General features: G+C 40.6%; 1 protein-coding gene across 1 annotated transcript in view; it reads left to right on the plus strand.

Annotated features, from left to right (window-relative positions):
• The window catches only part of astn1 (astrotactin 1), a 2,762,425-nt gene that overhangs the window by 1,464,602 nt on the left and 1,275,420 nt on the right, over positions 1 to 22,403 (plus strand). The window contains exon 10 of the mRNA XM_072274559.1: positions 596 to 670. Coding sequence (XP_072130660.1) covers positions 596 to 670 — 75 coding nt within the window. The remainder of the gene's footprint in view (positions 1 to 595; positions 671 to 22,403) is intronic.

Below are 22,403 nucleotides of genomic sequence, written 5' to 3' on the forward strand. Positions count from 1 at the left end.
CGAAGGTCACACCTGTCCTACAAGCTGATAAATGCAGCACATCAATGAGAAACACCGGACTGAAACCAACAATGCCAGTTGGGAGACCCCGTTACAGGAGGACATCTGTCTGTTCCCTTTGTGAATCTTGCAACCCAATATATTGTATAGAACTTTCAAATAACATTTGGTTGATCGACAGTGCTGTTATAACGGAAAAATAATGAAGTACAATAATTTTAATGCATTATCTTCAAGCAAATTGGTTCCAAAATAATGTTACGAGTTTAGAAAAATGTGTATAAGTTCAGTATACTGTATGGATTCAATAATACATATCACTGGTAATATTTTCATTTTCATCATTCTTGAGGAAAATGTGATCTGCTGCTGAAAATAACTCTGAATGGAGTGACCTTGGAACCTGAAAATATTAATGTAATTCATCTGGATGTATTTTCCCCTCTTCTCCACTAAGATACTCAATGTTAAATTATTGTCTTTAATGTGTTTTAATTTTGATGTTTATTGCTGTTTGAGTATGGCTTATTATGATCTCTTGTTAATATTTAAAACAAACCTGAGAATTGATAAGCTTTATTTTTTTTCTTTGCAGCCCCTGGCCATACACCATGTTCCAACGTGGTTTTGATCTAGTGATGGGTGAACAGCCTTCAGATAGAATATTCAGGTAAGAGGGCTCTTAGCATACTTGTTTTATTATCTTCTTTTAGATCCATCCTTCCTGTTACTAATATTGTTTGCCTGAATTGTTTATGTGTGATTGTAATGTACCATATGGATATTGACCTTGATAAACTATTGTAAGATATTGCTGATTAGTTTGAAATACCCACTTTTAATGTATGTTGTTCTGTTGTTCAGTTGCTCTGTCTCATCTCAATAGTAGTACTTACAGCTTAACACCAAAGAATCTCCCAGAACATGACACCTATTATTGCTATTAGATAAATTCATAGGAGCTTGTCGTCGTTTGAAAATTGTGTGTGTGTATAAATAACTTTGTGATGTTGAAAGGTTGAAAGTGTGTGATTTAAAAAAAAATCTCACTAGTTTACACTGCCTATTTCAAGAAGCATCTAAAGTTATCTCTGTGTCTGTAATTGAAGGGATCTGTCATAATAAATAGAAACTTATAACTCAGTGAGTTTGAAATGAGACCACTGTCTGATCAAATTATATCACTCAGCTATAAAATAAGAATTGATCTCTGACCATTCACATTGAAACTTCATTTCTCTGTCATCAACTTAAGGATATTTACCCCTGGAGTTACTGTCATTCCAATATTTATTCCTCCTTTTCTCTTCATTTCATGCAACCTTGGTTGCTAACAAACAACCAAAGGACGATGAGATTACTACCACTGGGTTGTACTTGCTTTGTTTTTAAATTACGTAGCAGTCAATTCATAAATTATCTAAATCTATGTCATTGGCATTCTTATTAGCTGACTTTCCCTTTGATTTTCTTGTTGATTGTGTAACTATCTGAGGAGAAGATGGCGGCGCGACGGCAGTGCGCGCGGCCACTTTGGTGGTGATATCTGTTATCTGTCAGGTAATTTGATGGAGACAGATGTGAGAGTGCAGCGGAACATCTGGAAAACTTCTGAAATGCCTGCTTCGCAGCCGCTGCTACTGTATGGTAACCGGAATCTCTGGAGCAGAAGGCCCCGGAATCCTCGGCTTTGCGTGTTTCAGTGGCCGGGGCGAGGTCAAAGGTGCTCGACAGAGGATGGTGCTCGGGAGGCTGTACTGGAGGGGCTGGTCAGAGGCTCGAAGCTTCCGGACGGATGGACTCAGTGTCGGCTGTGGTCGTCTGCTTCCAAGGCATCGGCAAGTTGATGGTGCCTGGAGGTTTATGGCAGGGAGTTTCTCCCTTTTGCTGCCGCTATCGGGGACTCGGGAGTCGATCAACTCGGGGACTTTTGAGATTTTATTTACCATGCCCATGGTTTGTTCTTCATCAAATTATGGTATTGCTTTGCACTGCTGTAACTATATGTTACAATTATGTGGTTCTGTCAGTGTTAGTCTTTGGTTTGTCCTGTTTTCTGTGATATCACTCCAGAGAAACATTGTATCATTTCTTAATGCATGTATGCATTTCTAAATGACAATAAACGAGGACTGAGTGTTCTCATAATCTAAAAACTATGCCATTACCTTTGGTATTTTGAAAGCCTTCACAACTTCGACCACTGAACTAGTTATTATTGTACAATGTCCATGGAAATATAAGTAGGTTCATTCCCTGAATATTCTTCCATTAATATGGTGTTTCTTGGGTCTGTTCTTTCATTCAAATCTCTGTAGATGACACCTATGGCCACTTTCACTCATCTTACAAATTTATTATTTTTCTGGTAATCCTCTTGGTAATCTTCCATGGCTTTGCTTAAACTGCACTGACCTTGAAGTAAATGCATAATGGTAGAAAACTAAACTAGCACGTGAAATATGATGGTGTCACAGAAGCACATTATTCATTGAATTTCAGACTGAGTTCATTGCTCATGATTCTGCTTTTTGCTGTGTCCAGTGCTCCTGGTGCGGCCTCCTTTACAGCGATGAAACCCCATGTAGATTGGGGTCTTCTTTGTTAAGAACCTTTGCTTTGTCTGTCACAAAAAGCAGTATTTCTGGGCTGCCTCCAGTTTTAATAGACACATTGATCACAGGTCTGACCTTTGGACCTTGACGTCAGGACTTACTGATCATGTATTTGAGCTTCATGCCTCAATCCCAGAAGTCGCAGATCATGTTTGACACCAGCTCTCGCGGATTACAGGTCTGACCTTTAGGCCTGAACCCCAGGACTCACACAGACCTCTAACTTGGTGAAGGATATCACCTGCTATTGTGAATCCTTTAGAGTCCTCTGACTCAGGACTCACCAACCTGAGGATCACTGGATTCCTCAGCACCTGCCAACCTGACCTCTAGGTTCACTGACATGGAGCTCTCTGACTTGAACTCTGAACACCGTCTCCAGCCCCTGACTCTTCGTTTTTCTCCCAAAGCCATAACCTGACCCCTAACTCCCTAAAAAACCATCCCTACAAATCCAAAAAGACAGCCAAGTCTGAGCCATGACATCGGACATTGTTTCTTGGCACCATATTGACTGGATGTTTTTATGTGGTCATTTCCAGTAGCTGCGATAATTGTTTGATTATATTACTTTATTCAAACTGGATGCCTTGTTTGTCCTGATTTTGACATCAGTTCATAAAATGATGCATTTATTACTGTTGTCAAATTGCTCTTATCTTATTCACTTATTCCTTTTTTTGAGATGTGGCATTCAGTGCCCATTCCTAATTGCCCTTGAAGAAATGGTGGACAAACTGCTGCTTCAGCCTTTACCACTTTACTGATGAGAGAACTTACATTGATGAAACAGTTCCAGGATGTAGACTTGGTGCAGAGGAATGACCAGTAATACCTTGCCCCACCAGGATGGTGTATGACTTGTGGTGGAAACTGCAGATTGTAGTGTACCCATGTGCCTGTTTCCCTTGTTGTCCTCAGTGGTAAAGAGTGTACATTTCGCAGTGCTGCCAGATTAGCCAGGGCGGGTAATCACAGTGTACTTGAAAGCTGTTTACCTACTGCAAATATTTTTTGGGAGGGAATGAGTGTTTAGAGAAAGAATTATGCTATCAAATAAGATCAAATTGAAATGGACCCTATTCTCCTTTCCGAGTGCTTCTCTTGAATGCTCTGCCGAAGGATTCGCAACCTTTATTATGTCATGGATCCTAACCATAAACCGAAGGGGTCTGTGGGAACCTCTGTTTTAAGGGGAAGTACCCATCTTTACCATAATGGCATTGGGTTTTGCCCTATTCTATCAGTAATTATCAGCTGGAGGGAGAAAGGACCCAGTAAATTGAAGCAATGGTCAAATTGTTTAACTTTCATCCCAACTTTACCAGAAAAAATTAACAACATATGATGGCTGATACCTGTAGGATGAAAACAATATATTGGAAATGAAAACACAACTTGTAGTAAAGAAAATCTGAGCAGGTGAGTTTGATCTGCTTGTACAATGTTTTTGACATTATGCATAGTTATTTGAATCATGTCTAACCCCACGGTAAAAGCTATCCATGTTTATCCTGTCATTTGCCGGAATATTGCGACCATTGCGACAAGTTCAGTAACAAATGAAGGACATAATGTAGCACAGACAAAATTTACTCTGCAAACTAAACACGTCGTACAATAAGTAGTTGTAATTATATAAGTGAGATTGAGGTTGTGGCACTGAGTTTGAAAATATGCTGCAACTACTTAAAAGTGTAGTTAAGGGTAAAAGAAGCAGGAGTTAGGGAAACGCTGTTGAATGGCAATCTTTTGTTGAAAACCACTGTTTTTAATACATTTTAAGATATTAGATGAATTAATGTAAGACTAAAGTCATAGTTTAATCATAATTTGTAATTTGTTTTAGCAAACTTATGTATTTTTCACAGTACGTGGTGTTTCGTCCCCACTTACTGGCAGAAGGTGGTACAGCAGTTACATATATATCTTTCCATTTTTCATTGGCTAAGTATTAGAAGATTACCACATGATGTAATTGTGCAACCATTAATTGGTTTATTTTGTCTAAGGAATTTTCTCTAATCTCAATTTTAAAGAGGTGTCATCTTTTTATCTTTGCCTTCTATGCTTTTCATGTTCTGCTTCCCTTAGTGTGCTTAGTATTTGTATGTTTGTTTCAACTTTATAATAAACCATTGTTAAGAATTAAAACTGCTTGCAATTCCTGACCTCCCCCCCCCCCACCCCCCAGAAGAAACCTAAGGATCAGAAAACAACAGAGATTCAACACAATTCTCCTCATGGTATACTGGATGTCCTCTGTTATTTTATTCCTCAAACAGCTAAATGCAATGCTTGTGTCATGAAAGTTATGGTGAATTTAATCATTAACTACATTCATGTAGACCTGGCTAAGTTACAGAAAGTGCTCCACAAAAATAAAAAAAGAACTTCCTCTCAGCACCTGCCTTCTCCCTGTACCCCTTCATGCCCTGATCAATCAATAATCTATCAACCTCTGCCTTAAATATACATAAAGATTTGGCCTCCACAGCTTCCTGCAGCAAAGAATTCCACAAATTCACCATTCTCTGGCTAAAAAAATTCCTCCTTATCTCCATTCAAAAACAACTCCTCTCTGCTCACGCAACACACATCAAAGTTGCTGGTGAACACAGCAGGCCAGGCAGCATCTCTAGGAAGCGGTACAGTCGACGTTTCAGGCCGAGACCCTTCGTCAGGACTAACTGAAGGAAGAGTTAGTAAGAGATTTGAAAGTGGGAGGGGGAGGGGGAGATCCGAAATGATAGGAGAAGACAGGAGGGGGAGGGATGGAGCCAAGAGCTGGACAGGTGATTGGCAAAGGGGATATGAGGGGATCATGAGACAGGAGGTCCGGGAAGAAAGACGGGGGGGGGGGACCCAGAGGGTATATTCAGAGGGACAGAGGGAGAAAAAGGAGAGTGAGAGAAAGAATGTGTGTATAAAAATAAATAACAGATGGGGTACGAGAGGGAGGTGGGGCATTAGCGGAAGTTAGAGAAGTTGATGTTCATGCCATCAGGTTGGAGGCTACCCAGACAGAATATAAGGTGTTGTTCTTCCAACCTGAGTTCCTCTCTGCTCTGAGGTTATGTCCTCTGGTTTTGGACTATTCCACCATAGGAAATGTTCTCTCCATATCCATTCTATCAAGGCCTTTCACAAAAAAGGCTCCTTTATTCCCACTCTGTGCCTTCTGCTAATCAGCCACTGCTTTATTCATGTTAGAATCTTTCCTGTAATATCATGGGCTTGTAGCAGCCTCATGTGTAACACCTTGTCAAAGGCTTTCTGAAAATCCAAGTACACTTTGTTTATCCTGCTTGTTACTTCTTCAAAGAATTCCAACAAATTTGTCAGGCAAGATTTTCCCTTGAGGAAACCATACGGACTATGACCTATTTTATCATGTGCCTCTAAGTACCCTGAGACCTCATCTTTAATAATTGACTCCAACATCTCCAACATTAGGCGTCCGTTAGTCTCGTAAGACCATGGATTTTTGCCTTGGAAGGTTTCCAGGGCGCAGGCCTGGGCAGGGTTGTATGGAAGACTGGCAGTTGCCCATGCTGCAAGTCTCCCCTCTCCAAGCCACCAATGTTGTCCAAGGGAAGGGCACTAGGGCCGATACAGCTTGGCACCGGTGTCGTCGTAGAGCAAAGTGTGGTTAAGTGCCTTGCTCACGGACACAACATGCTGCCTCAGCTGAGGCTCGAACTAGTGACCTTCAGATCACTAGACCAATGCCTTAACCACTTGGCCACACGCCAACACCAACATCTCCAACGTTGTGGTCGCACTAACTAGCCTATAATTTCCTTTCTTCTGCTTCTCTCCATTCTTGAAGAGTGGAGTGACAGTTGCAATTTTCCAGTCAAAGATCATTACTAATGCTTCCACAATATTTTCAGCCATCTCTTTCAGAACTCTGGGGTGTACACCATCTGGTCAAGGTGACTTATCTGCCTTTCGACCTTTCACTTTGCCAAGCACCTTCTCTCTAGTTATGGTAACTTCACACACTTCATGCCCTCTGACACCTGGAACTTCCACTATACTGCTGGTGTTTTCCACAGTGAAGACTGATGAAAAATACTTAATCAGTTTCTCTGCTATTTCATTGTCCCCTATTACTACCTCTCCAGCACTGTTTTCCAGTGGTCCGATATCCACTTTCGCCTCTCTTTTACACTTCATGTATCTGAAGAAACTTTTGGTATCCTCTTTAATATTATTGGCTAGCTTGTTTTTGTATTCCATCTTTACCTTCTTAATGACTTTTTAGTTGCCTTCTGTTGGTATTTAAAAGCTTCCCAATCCTCTAACTGACCACTAATTTTTGCTTTATTATATGCCCTCTCTTTGGCTTTTATATTGGCTTTGACTTCTATTGTTAGCCATGGTTGTGTCATTTTGCCTTTAGAATACTTCTTCCTTTTTGGGATGTATAGATCCTGTGTTTTCTGAATTGCTTCCAGAAATTCCAGCCATTTCTGCTCTGCCAATATCTCTGCCAGTGTTCTTTTCCAAACAATTCTCACCAACTCCTCTCTCATGTCTCTGTAATTCCCTTACTCCACTGTAATACTGGTACATCTGACTTTAGCTTCTCCTTCTCAAATTTCAAATCTGAAATAAAAACAGAAATGTTTTAAATGTCTGTGTCAATGAAGCTGAAATGGCTCGTAACTGGAAACTCAAGATGGTCAGGTGTCTGACAAAGGAGATGTCCTCTGCACTTGTTTTATAAATGTCAATGCATTGTTTACTCTTGAGATGAACATGCAGGGTCTAGAAAGGGGAGGGTGTTGTTCAAAATAGCTGAATTGATTTTGAAGAAATTGAAGACTTCCTTGCAGATGCCGAGATCTAGGAGCTAATTAACTGCAACCACCATGCCTCCTGAGGAAAAGACATAACAAAACAAAACAACTCTATGACCAAGAAATTGGAAGAGGTTTGATAGAGCACAGGAGATCCAGTAACTCATTGATAACCATGGCATACAGATTCTTGAGCATGTTCCAAACCACCTGCACCTCAGACAACCCAGGGACTACCTAGCCAAATGGCAACATGAGGACTTCGCAAGACCAATCCATTAGAAGGAGCATTTCAAAGAAACCAACTATCACTAAGCCCTTGACACAAGTGTCCTTAATTATGTGCCATAGCAAAATATCAAATCCAGCTAAACCATTCACCCCTCTGCCCTCACCCAGGTGGGCAAGAATTTGACAAGGCCATCTTTCAACTGAGAAGCACATCCCCTGGAACTGATGTTATCCTGACTGGAATTCTAAAGCTTGGGATATAGGAACTTACAATCCCATTGCACATGTATAGGAACACCAGGCCTTGCTGGAGGAAGCCATAGCAACTAAGATCTTTAAGAAAGGTGACAAATGCCTACCCTTGAGAGTTTTCCCACATGCCCATAATGATGAAAACAATTTCATGGGTCCTCCTTAACCATCTCCAAGAAACTGAGGGCATTCCCCAAGTCTCAGTGTGGATTCCTTTTTTGTGATGTGACTCTATTGGGGAACAGGGTTACATTATGTGCCTCTTCCTCCATGAGCACAATTTCACAGATGGTCTGGAATACTTTGTACCACATGTCTATAGAATTTTGTATTTAGAACTTTACCTTATAGGATATATATAGCAAGTATTCATTCAGGGGGACACTGCTAGCAAAGCAAGCAAGAAGAAGATCCCTACACTGAAAAATGAGTAAAAATTGCATATTGCAGTTATGAGAACGCTGGGGTCATCTAAATTCAAATGACCCTGTTGTCAGCCTCCCAGGTTGAAAATAATATGGGCCAAACATTGTCATTACAGGATCACCTGTGACATAGTTTTTCAGTCGAATCGGCTGTGGAGCAATTAATTAATGGCAATGATCCAGCAAATTAATGATGGACTGATTATGGTGGAGGGACGAGCAAGGGTAATGGGCATTCATCAACACCAGAGCAGCTCACAGTGGAATGATAAAAATCTGCCTCCAGACTCTGGTTCAGTGCAACAGGTGACATAATTCACTTATTCCATTAGTCCATACCAATTTTATATAATAAAAATATTTTCCCCACTTGCATAGTGCAAGTTTATCCGCAACATAATATGATATATAACGCCAAGATTGAATATTCCAGAATAATTGGTTCTTAAGTGAGACTTTCTCTGTGCAAGTTTTATTGATTCTCATGTCAAAATCTGCAAGGTCTTTACTTCATTTTTAGTTATAAAATGTAATGAACTAATTTGCATATATGAGATAGATGTGAAGTTCCAATTCGAGTTTACAAATTATATTTCCCAATTTCAGCACGGAATGATCCATAACTAGTTTTCCTTTAGTGGGCATTGCCACTTCAGAATTAATCTATTTGTAATAACTTTTTTTTCAATGTAGTCTGCTTTTGCAGAGACAAAAATAAAGAAGGCAAAAACTCATTGAGACACAAGTGCACAAAGTTGGGGATTCATAGGTATTATGTGGATTGCAACAATTAACTGGTGCAGCCTAGAATCTGGCAAGATTGGTGGGGGGAGAAATTAATTGTAAACTTAACTACCCAAACCAGTTGTTAAGAAATAATAAATAAATAAATAAATAAATAAATAAATAAATAAATAAACAAACAAACAAACAAACAAACAAATGAACAAACAGATAAATAGATAAATAAATAAATAAATAAGCAATAAATATCGATAATATGAGATGATGAGTTCTTGAAAGTGAATCCATTGGTTGTGGAAACATTTCAATCACGAGGCAAGTGAAGTTGAGTGAAAATATCAAGAGCCTGATGGTTAATGGGTAATAACTGTTCCTGAACCTGGCGGTGCGGGTCGTGTGGCTCCTGCACCTTTTTCTTGAAGGCAGCAGCAAGAAGAGAGCATGGCCTGGGTGGTGGGGCCTTCATGGTGGATGCTCCAACACCTTGTGTAGATATGCTCAATGGTGGGGAAGATTTTACCTGTGATGGACTGGGCTGTATTCACTACTTTTTGCATGATCTTCCATTCAAGGGTTAGGGTGTTTTCATATCAGACTGTGATGCAACTAGTCAATATACTGTCCACTACAGATCTGGAGTAATCTGCAAAAATTTTAGATGTCATTCTAATTCTTTACAAGCTCCTATGGAAGTAGAGGCACTGCCATGCTTTCTTCATAATTGTATTCATGTGCAGGGACCAGGTTGGGTCTGAAATGGTAACACAGAGGAGTTTAAATTTGTTGACCCTTGCCACCTCTGAACATCTGAGGACTGGCTCATGGACCACTGGTTTCTTCCTCCTGAAGTAAATAATCAACTCCTTAGTCTTGCTGACATTGAATAAGGTTGTTATGGCACCACTCAGCCCGATTTTCAATCTCTCACATATAGGTTGATTTGTTGTCACCTTTGATTTAGCCTACAACAGTGGTCTCATCAACAAACTTCAATGTGGCATTGGAGCTGTGCTTAGCCACACAGTCATAAGTATAAAGTGAATAGAGCAGGCTGCTAAACACTGCCTTGTGATGCCCTGAGCTGATGGAGATTGTACAGGAGATGTTGTTACCAATACAAACTGACTGGGTTCTGCAAGTGAGGAAATCAAGGATCCAATTGCACAAGGAGGTACTGAGGCCAAGAACTTGAAGCTTATTGTTTAGTGTTGAGGGGATGATGGTATTGAATGCCAAGTTGTAATCGATAAAGAACATCCGGGTGTATAACACCTTTGCTGTCCAGGTGTTCCAGGGTTGAGTGAAGAACCAATATGAGGGCACCTGATATGGACTTGTTGCACTGGTAGGGAAATTAGAGAAAATTCCAAGTCTTTTCACAGGCAGGAATTGATATGTTTCATCACCAACCTGTCAAAATACATCATCACTGTGGATAGATGTGTCACTGGACAATAGTCATTGAGACAGATTACCACATTCTTCTTTGGCACCAGTATGAGTGAAGTCCGATTGAAGCAGGTGGATACCTCAGACTGCTGAAGTGAGAGGTTAAAGATCTCGGTGAACACTCCAGCTACTTGATCAGTACAGATCTTTAGTACTCGGTCAGGTACCCCATCTGGTCCAGATGCTTTTCGTGGATTCACCCTCCTCAAGGCTGTTCGCATGTCGGCCTCTGACCAAAATCACAAGATCACTGTGGACTGTGGGAGCTCGTGATAGTTCCTCCTTGTTTTGATGGTCAAAGCGAGCATACAGAGCATTGAGCTCATCTGGAAGCAAAGTCCACCTATGTCGCTTGATTTTTTTCTTTATGAGATGACAGCTTTGCCACACCTGTTGAGTATCCTTCCTTGATTCAATTTTAGATTAGAATTGCCACTTTGCCCGTGAAATCGCTTTCCAGTATTGTACCTAGACCTCTTGTAACCTATTTGGACACCAAACTTGAATTCCTCGGATTTGGCTCTCAGCAGACTGTGGATTTCAATTTATCTCAATTAGTTGATGTAGTGAAGTAAGTCCAGAGCAGAACAATCATGCACTTCTCCCTCCCTCTCTGTCCCTTTCTACCTTCCTCTCCCCCCCCTCCCCTTTTTGTGTGATCAGATGACTACTGAAACCATGAGCAGTCATTGCGGTAAAAATTGAAATTTCTGGTATAAAGTAGATATTTGATACTTAGTTCCCAGATTTTCACTTCATGTATCAAACAAAGTAAAAGGCTTACACAGGAGTCAACAGTTTTCAGAAGCTGTCTGCTTTGACAGTTAATAGTAAATCAGGTCCAAGCATCTATCTAAAAGGAAGTAATTACAGTGAGCAGAGAGTTGAGTCATCATATTACTTCTGACTGACTTACCAAGAGTACAAAATAATTTCTGCTGATAGACAATGATGGTGAATAGAGAGCAGCAGAATCGGGTCATGTAGTTGAGAATTTGATTGGTATTGAGAGTGATGAATTGTTGTCTGCTTCTGATACTTGTAGTGGTTTGTATGATCTTAAAGCAGTAAGTGTTGAATATTAGTATCCAGTATTTTAGTAGTTAAACTCATTACAGTAGTACATACCTTAATATTACATCCAATAATTTAGTAGCTGGAATATGTGAAAATGCTTGGAAGAAGACTAAAAATAGTAGATTTGGTAGAGCAACTTGCATGTTAAGATTGCACTATATGGGAGTTTTCGAACAATGGGCCTCTCCAAAATTGCATTTTTGTTCTTGAGGGTTTTACTTTGAAATGGTCTGTGTGAGAATGAATAATGCCAGAGTTGGACTGGAAAAATGTTGACCTGATACAGAGCAAGAATTTAACTGGGCTGTTGTTCTCAGTCTAAGGTCACCTTTTGGAAGTGCAGAATCAGAAAGGATTGATGTGACCATGCTGCCAAACACAGTAAATGAAATGTGGAAGGGCAGAGTTAGAAACTGACTCCTTGTTGCCTGTGATGTTCTGGATAAGGACTGTGTGAAATACAGCAAGAATTCTTGTGCGCTTTAGATGGTGGTTGAGAAGAGCTGAAAAGTAATGCTGAAAAGTTGCTGGAAACTCAGTAATTGGTGATGCATATGGAATTTTTTAAGCAGCATCATGAACTCCACAATATTTTAAATTATTTAGGCTTAGAAATCCAGTCACATGGTGCTGCTCTTAATTTACAATATAGTGAAATTCAATCCATAGTTTCCAGATTGAATTACTACACTATGAAATTCTGATGAGCAAGTAAGGTTGTGAATCCCATTTACGTGGATGAAAGCATTTTGCAACAGGTGCTCAAAGAATAATGGCATTTTTGTTGTCTCTGTCCAAAAAAGCAGAAATATAATTTAAACAGATCTTTCCTGAGCAGGACTCAGTGTTAGGTAAACAACCTGGGAATGTCCCTGGAAGCCAGCATGTTCTTTTCCATATTTGCACAGAGAAACTGTTTCTGCCATTGTAAATGTCTGCTATTGGCCAACAATACCAAACTCTCATTAATATCACCTATCACACTCATCATCACTCTACTCCAAGTATGTCCTCTTGAAAGTAAACATTGTAGAATAACAGCTGCAAGTTGTAGTATGCACTACTTCCTTATTGCCCATTATGTCACTGGCCTGTAGGGCAGCAATGAAGGTCCTCTATCTTGGGCGGTGGTCAGGACTTCCTCCTTCATGTCAGTAGCTTCCTCTCAGTTTTCGCGACCGTCAGTCACGCAAGACCCAGTTGGAGCTTAGGAATACTGTCGCACTCGACTGTAAAAGGATTCCTCATTGCTGTTTCCATGACAATTTTGTTGTGCCAGTCATGGTTGTTAGCCCTGAGCTGAGTGCCTGAACCTGGAGGACTGGTGGACCACTCTTAGTCAGGCCTCTATCCTTTGACCTGTTTGGCACGGGTCAAAACATAGAGCTCTGACTCCACCCAGCATAGTTTTCCAGGTTATTGAAGCTTGCAAGCCTGGAAACCATGACAAGGTTGTGGTCATCTTGGAGGTTGCACTGGAAGTGAGGTAATAAATCATGCTTTAAGCCTTGAAACATCCTTCACACTCCAGACTTTGTACAAACCTGGGAATCTTGACTACTGGCTCTAACAAGGCATAGTCGTGTTCTCACAGCTGTTTACCTTCACTTAATTTGCAATGGCACAATGTGCAAAGGTAAGTGCATAAAGCCTTCCAGCAGCCACTAATGGACTGGGTCTCTAGTACTTTTCAATTATGTTGCGGTCAACAAGACGGTCGTTGGAAGACTGCACAACAGTCATTTTCAGTGCTTTATATAGATCAGTTTCTGAGTTACATTATTCCTGATGAGGAACATCTCATCAGGAATTTGGTGAGGGAAGGGAGGATCCTTGATGTGGTCCATGTTGGAATCCACAGCATATAAGAAGAAGGAACAGACTCTGTTTAGTGTGTACTAGTGAGCAAGTAAGGGCACCCAGTAAGCATATTTGTATGCAGGTTTCAAGATTATGGAATATTTAGTGGAAGGCCTAATTTGGGAAATCAGAGCTTCATTTCATGGAATGCTGCCATTGGAATAAGAGTCATTGTACCATTGAGACAAGAACCAGCATTCATACAGAAATGGTAAATCCACCTGTGCGAGCTTCAAAATGAATAAATGTCAATAAATAATAAAATTTCAAAGTTTGAAGCATTTAATGTTTTCTATTACTGCTTTATAAATGATAGGCTTTGCAGTGTTAGAAAATATCAAATGCTGCAAAACATATGACAATAGATTCACAGAACAATAGTATAAATATATTTTAGGCTTTACAGTTAATAGCAAACTTAAATTGGGTGTGGCAGTGAAGAAATATGTATAAATATCAAAGAACAAAATAGTCCCGATGAAGGTTCTCAGCCCCGAGACATCGACCGTTTACTCTTTTCCATAGATGCTGCCTGGCCTGCTGAATTCCTCCAGCATTTTGTGCGTATTACTTTGATTTCCAGCATCTGCAGAATTTCTGTCGTTTGTGAAGGAACAGAGTAGTTTGACCCTGGTAATCACTCTTTACACAGACTGAGGAGGACAAATTGAATGAATTACAAGCGCATGTTAATTTAGGAGTGTGACGTGCTAACCATTACTAATTGGAAACTAGATGTACTATGATTCAAAGATCAGGGAAAAGATGGGATAAAGAAGAAGAGGAGTTTCCTTCCTGATTAACAACTAAATCATTTTGAATATGAGAGGCTACAAAGCAGAGAATATCTTGCAGATTGAATTGAGAAAGAAAATGATTTAAGGCTCTTATCAGGATTGTATTTGGTAGCATGGTTACAAAAAGACTGCAGGAAGAAAGTATGGAACAGTTAGACTTGAGGATTTTAAATTTCATTCAGGTTGTGATAAGCTGACTATATTTGGAAAGATGAAGATTTTCAAAAATTTTTGGTGAGATTTTTAGTGTTATGTTCTACGTAGAAATGATGAAGAAACATTTGATAATGAGTAAAGAATCAGAATTAGAAAACTCACTAACTGGGTTTTATGTTAATTTAGTTGTAATGATAGTATATCATGTTCACTGTTTTGTAAGAGAGGGAGAAACATTAGGACTTGTTTCCTATAACGAGACCTAATCTATGAGAGGAAATATCATCCCTGTATTCACTCAGTCTGTGAAAGGCCCAAGTTTATTTTTGCTTAATCTCTTTACAGAGGACAATCTTTCCTAGCTTAATAACCAATTTGGTTCATATTTGCAATGTTTGCTCTATTGAACACAAATCCTTAAGTAGGGAATCAGAATCAAAATTTGATTATCACTGACTTCAATTAAGTGAAATTTGTTGCTTTGCGGTAGTAGTACCATACCAAGACATAAAATTACTATAAATTACAAAAATAAATACAAAAACAAAAGATTAATAAGGTTGTGCTCATGGATTGTTCAGAAATCTGATGGTAGAGGTGAAGAAGCCGCTCTTGAAACATTGAGTTTGGGTCTTTGGACTTCTGACCCTCTCCCGCTGATGATGGTGACATGACAAAAGCATGTCTCAGATGGTGAGAGCCTTTGTGAGGCAACATCCTTTGAAGATGTCATTTATCTCAAGGAGGGTTGTGTCTTGGCTAAGTCTATAATCTTCTGCAATCTCTTCTGATCCTGTGCATTGGAGGCTCCATACTAGACTGTGATGTAACCATTCAAAATACTCTCTTTAGTACAACTATCAAAATTTGAAATAGTCTTTGGTGCAGACCAAATCTCCTGAAACATGCCATTAGATCTACTGTCATTTTGTCTTTGAGATTGCACCAACATGTTGGGTTCAGAAAAGATCCTCCAAGATGCTGATGCCCAGTAACACAAATTTGCTGATACCTCGATAATGAATGATATTTGTTCTCTCAACTTCCCCTTCCTAAATTCCGTAACCTATCTGGCTGTTGTTGATTGTTGTTGCAACACCACTCGACTCTCTTCTGTACATCACCTCGTTACTTTCTGAGATTTGGCCAACACTAGTGGTCTTATTGGTGAATTTACAGATGGTATTGGAGCGTCACTTGGTAACACAGTTATGAGTGTAGAAAGAGCTGAATAGGCTATGCTTGTGTTGAATGTCAGCAAGGAGGGGATGTCATTACAGATCCACATAGACTGTGGTCTCCCGGTGAGGAAGTCAAGGATACAGTTGCAGAGGGAGGTAGAGAAGCTCAGGTTTTAAAGCATGTTGACTAGTACTGAGGGTATGATGATGTTGAAAACTGACATGTAATTGATCAAGCAGTATTTTTAGTGGTATATTTTGTGCTCTGAAGTAGAGTAGAGTGTCAGCGAGATTGTATCTGCTGTGGACCAATTGTGGTGGTAGGGGAACTGCACAGATCCAGGTCCTTGCTCAGGTAGGAGTTAACTCTAGTGATAACCAAACTTGTGAAGTACTGCATTACGGTAAGATGTGAGTGCTGCTGGGTAACAGTCTTTGAGTCAGCTTACCTTACCCTTCTTGGGTACCCCAGTATGATTGCTGCCCTTTTGGAGTAAGCATAGGCAGCCTTAAGCATCTGGGGGCCCGTTTCAAGGGTTAATGTGTGGCCCTATTCCCGCTTCCCAAAAAAAAGAAAGAAAAAAGCAAATATTCAAGTTGGTTTGCGTCAATAATGGTATAATTTCGGACTTAAACGTTGATGCATTATATGCACTTTCAGCATAATGAACAGACAGCTCAATATAATCCAAACAATTCTCTTAATTAAAAACTGAAACAATGACATTTTTTGCTTTGGAGTGAGAAGCCTCTCCCTTTTCAGCAACTAGTCTGCATTGAATGGCACTATGTGTTAGGTATCAGCTGACATAAGAACAGCTTAAACAATTTCCCTCTAATTAAACTAATAATAAAAGCAATGTCATATTTAATGAAAATTCACACTTTATTTATTCAATGAACAGTGTCTGAAAGTTAACTACTGGAAGTTTACAACAAACTGTGTCTCACGCTCTTTCAGCACCATGGACAGCTCAGGTAAGGCCTGGAGAGTGAACAGGTGGAGAGTGAGAGAGAGGGGACGCAAGGGGGAGAGAGAAATTATGATTTGTGGAAACACCGCCTAATCGCCTATACACATTTTGAGTGAAATACGTGGTTTATTTTATTATTTTAATTATAAACTTTATTTCTGCTAAAAATGTGTTAAAAGACTTACCACTGGAACTTCACCATCCTCCTGTGCTTGAGTGACGAGAATGCTTTAATGAGCTCATCTTTGTCCAGCAACCTTGTTATTTCATGCTCAATTGATATCTGAGCAAGAGCTGACAGACGCTCCTGGAGCATGGTTGTCCTCAGATGCGTTTTGCTGAGCTGTAGCCTTGTAAAACTTCTCTCTCCACTCGCTACAGTCACAGGCACTGTCAGCATGAGTCTTAGAGCAATAGTGAGGTTAGAATACAGTTCAACCAGATTATTTCTGTAAATGTAGCTCAGAATCTGCAGGTCAGTGGTTTCTTTTGCAGGCAAGGCACTGACAGCAGCCGACACCTCGTGCTAAAGGTCCACAGCATCCACATCACCAAGTGTCCTCTCCATGTTTACGCAGCTGTCTTTCAGTGTGCGACTTTGGGTGGCTTTTTTAATTTCCTCTCTTCCATAAATGAAGCCAAACAGACTGTAAAATGACTCCATCAGCTTGAAGCGCTCATTAGTGCCTGTGATGGCAGAGTCCACTAGTGGAAGGAAAACTTCTTTCTTGTACCATTCCTTGGGTACCACTGTCAGGGAAGGATCTGCACTTTGGTTCTCGTACTGGAACTGGCGTTTTGGTTTTCTGATTCGTGCAGTAGTAAGGACCACTGGCATCCTTATCTCTTCAGCTACGTCTCTGGCATCTGTTTGGGCGGATGAAGGGCCGTTCTCTCTGTATTCCTTGAGAAATTTCAGAACGTATTCCACCTCGCGCTGTAGCACATCGATTCCCACTTGTGGGCTCTGGAGCAGTTTGCTGACATGATTCACCTCATGTAAAACATTGTACCAGATGATAACAGTCAGCAGGAATTTCCATGACATGATCTCCTGTTCTAGGCCTCTGGCTGCAGATGTGGTTTCACTGTCATCTTTCTGTGTGGCATGTTCAATCAGTGACAGGAGCGCATTGCCAACATCGGGAAGCTGGTAGCACAGGGCTTTCACATTTTCCATGCGGCACTCTCATCGCCTGTTGGGTATGGCCTTGAGGGTCATCTGTGGCACGTTCTCCAGTGAAAAGCTCCCATCTCTGTGTCGATGAACTGAATAGTGTGTGTAGACGTTGCAGCACCCCAAAGAAGCTCACAGACTCCACTGTTGATTTTGCAGCATCGACAATGACTAGATTTAGGCTGTGGCTGGCGCATGGCATGAACAGTGCTTTTTTGTTAATATCTAGCACCCTCTTCCGCACCCCGCTACTTTTCCCCCGCATATTGCTCCCGTTATCATATGCCAGCTCCCTGCATTTTGAGATATCTAATTCTAACTTCTCCATATGCATTAAGAAAATGTCGGTTAGGCCTGCACCTGCTGTGTCAAGCACTGGTAGGAAACGGACAAAATGCTCACTAGCAGTAGCTCTGACATTTACTTGGCACGTGACAATGCGCAGTGTCTCAGAGAGCTGCTCTATGTGTGCAGCGTCAGTGGTGCAGTCCATTATCACCGAGTCGTAACGTGATTGTTTTACTCTCACTGTTATCGCTTCCAGTGTCTTGTCTCCAATAAGTGTGATTAACTTATTCTGTATGGTTTTCCCCATGTAGTGGTCAGCAATCTCTTTATTCTCTGCTTGTCTGACATGTTCGCTTATCACTGGGTTGAACTCGGCAAACAGCTCCACCAGACCTAGAAAGTCCCCATTATTTGGTTCATGTAGGGTGGAATTATGGCCACGGAAAGCAAGGTTTCATTCTGCAAGGTGACAGACTATGGCAATGAACCTCTTCATGACATCATTCCAGTGTTTTTTTTTCCAGCATTTGCATTTCTTGGTACGTACTGTCAATGGCACTGTGCGTTCTTAAGCGCGTTTCCAGCTCACGCCAGCTATCCATGTCGGCACGGTGCGCATTTGACTTCTCATGATCCTGGAGCGTGAGAGTGAGTCGCTCCCACACTCTGAAACCTCCACAAGTGAGACTGTGATTTCGCTTGCCAAATAGGGTACAGCGGAAACAGAAGATTGAATCAGATAATTCTGAGTACACTAACCATGACCTACAAATGGTTTCTCCAGTTTTCATCTTCATAAGATATCTGTCCTTGGTCAAACAATGGTGTGACTGGCTCTGTGGAAAATTAATGTCCTCTAGCTGAACAGGACCCCTCCTAACAATGTCGATTCATTGGTCACTGGTAATATGTGTTGGCCAACGTGCTGGATCGGTCTCTGTGAATGTTAGTGGGGCTTTCTCTCTGTCTGGTGGGCTGGTGGTGGCATCTCCCTCACCTGTCTCAGTTGTAGGACTGTCATCATGCTGTGGTACTTGTTCATCAAACAAAGTTTGGTCATCATTATCACCATCTGTTTGAGTAGAATTGTTCTTCTCATTTTCATTGCTCTGATTATCAACATCTCCTGTACCGCTTACACTGTCACTTGGCACTGCAGCCCCATGCTGTGACGATGGTGCAGCAGCAACTGCAGTCGGCGGGCCTTTTACAGATGCTGCACCAAAGAAAGATGTATCTTTTGGGAGACTATTTAGATGTTTTGTTTTGTTGTCTAATACTTTCCATTTTTCAGCACCACTAGGATAGGAGCGTTTCATTTTCCTCTCATTGAAAAGTAACCTTCTTTGCTAGGAGCAATATTTACAAGTGAAGTAAATATTTTAATGTATTTTCTCAGATGTCAGTCAGCAAGTGCTCACTGGTGGTTCGGCTGGCAATAGCAGCAGAATATTGTGGCGTCTGGGAGCCGTGCATTAAATTTTTGCATGTCAGTCGGGGGCCCCTGGGAGGGCGGGGCCCGTTTCAGTTGAAACAGGTGAAACATAGCTAAGGCCACCTATGGGAGTAAGTGAGAGCGTCAGAGTGCAGTAATTGAAGAGAGATTGTAGCTAGTTGCTGGGCATATGGTCAGGAACACTGTTGGGGCCTGATATCAGGTGAGGGTTCATTCTTGAAGGATGTTCTGACATCACATCTACTTATTCCCACTTTGTCGTTTATCACAGACTCAAAAGGTCCTTGTTTGGGCCAACATGACCGTGTGTCCATCCTGAATGTCCATTATCTTCTGTTCTCATTTCTTTAACAATTGATTCTCTTTAACAAGATCAGGCCAATTGATCTGTAGCTCTGTTCTCTTGCTGCCTCATTGCTTAACTTGTATGGTTATTTTTGTTCCCTTATTAAATATGAAGAACATTCCAGAAACCATAGAATTTTGGAGAATGTTAATTAGTGTATCTACTTATTCCATGATCATCTCTGAACTGAACTGAAGATTCCTAGACTGTATCAATGACTTTACAGTTTGATGTCTTGTATTCTGTGTTTTCACTTGTTTTTTTTTACCATTTGTGCAATTTTTTTATGCGTTGGGTGTTTGCTGTTTTTCTTTGAATGGGTTCCATGGTGTGTCTGTGGGAAGGCAAATCTCAGGTTGTATACTGCATATTTAATTCGCTTTGAATCTTTGAATCCAAAGTTGGGATGCCACTTATAAGGCTTTTTTTGATTTGCCACTATTCAATTATAATCATTTCTCCAATCATACTTCTAACTTGTTAATGTGCTTTTATTCTTAAAACTTTGTGTTATTTTCTGCTGTGACTTAAAAGACAATTGTTCAGATACATTAATAGGAAAGATTGAGAAAGTTATGGGCCAAATACTGGCAAGTGGGATTAGTCTGGAAAGGCGTTTTTGTCAGTATGGAGTACATAGGCATAGTTCAAGTTTAATTGTCATTTAACAATACATAAATACCCATGAATACAGCCAAACGAAACAGCAGTAATCTGGGGCCAAGGTGCAAAACACAGTACCAACAGTCTCACACAGCACAGACACATTGAGCACATATAAGACAGCAAGTACACATAAGAAATCAGTAAAATGCAGTCACACAAAAAATATAGTCCATGACCCTGAATCCATGAATGTGGAAGAAATCTGAAGTCGAACACCATACGGCTTGTCTTCTACTGAGCGTACACTAGGCCAGCATTAACTCCAGCTGGATGTCGTGCCACACCGCCTCTGCTGGACTGCACTGACTCTGACGCCTCTCTCCTGGACAGCTGTAAACAGGTGACACTGCAGCTTGGGGCGTAGTCCTCGCTATGACTGAGGCCATGCAGCTCCCCCACTGACTGCTAATAAATCAGTGAATTGGACTTGAGGTGTTCCATATTAATGATGTCCAACAGGGTCATATGAACACAAGACCATCACTTGCTGTTAGACTGCACACCTCCTATGCACACAGGCCTCTCTGTTGCAAGCAGCAGCACTATCCACAGCAAGTCCATCTCCTTCAGTCTCTCTGCCAACCAGCAACTCACTGATGGGTAAACCTGCAGTACTTCAAGTTCTTAACGTCCACCAGGGTCTTGCAATCATAAAAAAAGTTTGAAAAGGACAATAACACCTTTGTTTGACTCTGCAGAAGCAGCTGCGATTGAATCCACTGCCATCCAGGACCTGTTTCCATGCTGTTTGACAAAGTGACTGCTACAAAATGCTTGTTTGATTTTTCTGCTATTTCCTTATTGACCATTATAATTACTCCTGCAACAGTTTGTAAGGGGCCATGTTAATGTTTGTTATGTCTATTTCCATTTTAAAAATCTCATTAAAAGGCGGTTCTACAGTCTTTACCACCTTTATTAACAATCTGCCTGATGGGCTAAGGATAACACTAATTCAATCCTGCACAAGTCTGGTTATGCAAGCAAAATAGATAAAAGAATTAAATTTGAGTTGAAGTTAATTGTCATGGACAAGTATAACCAGGGTATAAATGCTATGCAAATTTGCTTTTTGCTGCAGCACAATATAAAAAAGACATGCCAAATGTGAATTACGTAAATTTAAGGTATGCTTGTGCAGGTTGAAAGCAAATTAAGTCCAAGATAGAATTAGGGTTTTCAGGTCTGTTCAAGAACCTGTTGGCTGTGAGGAAGAATCTGTCATCGAATCTTGAGGCGTGAGTTTCCAGCTACCTCCTGTCTGGTTGCAGCATTGAGACAGAGGGGAGAGCTGTAGTCGTGATGTAACTGGCTGAGTCCACTGGCCAGTTACAACAAAGATGTGAATGAATTTAGCAAATGCACAAAACTCTAACAGATGGATACCAATGGAAGCAAACACAAGAGCAACTGTTTTGGATTTATGAAATACACAAGCCAAACTCTTGAATAGGGAAAAGTAGTTGCATGATAACACATAGAAACATTGTTATCCATGGACATGTACAATGGTCAAATGTACATGTTTCACTGATATATTATACACAGCTATTTGATATAATGAAATGATTATTGGAATACTAATCATTTTAGTAAGATAACTACAGTACCAGGTAAGAAGCTATACGATATAACCATCTGCACAAAAAGCAGCTGCAGTACCACGAGGACATTGGGCCACCTTGACTTGTACACATGCAGAGTACAGATAGCAATTTTTAACTGTATTAATCTGTTAGAAAACTAATTACATTGCAAACATCCCTTGCATTTTAAGGAAGACATGAAGGTCACTGTATTCCAAGAGGACCAAAATCTTTCAGTTTGAAGGCTTGCATGCCTCAATGACCCAGAGATCTATGGTGGCTGGAGTCAGGACTTTATGCTTTCGCTTTTGGTAT

The sequence above is a fragment of the Mobula birostris genome, chromosome 12, assembly GCF_030028105.1.
Source record: "Mobula birostris isolate sMobBir1 chromosome 12, sMobBir1.hap1, whole genome shotgun sequence".
Taxonomy (NCBI): Eukaryota; Metazoa; Chordata; class Chondrichthyes; order Myliobatiformes; family Myliobatidae; genus Mobula; species Mobula birostris.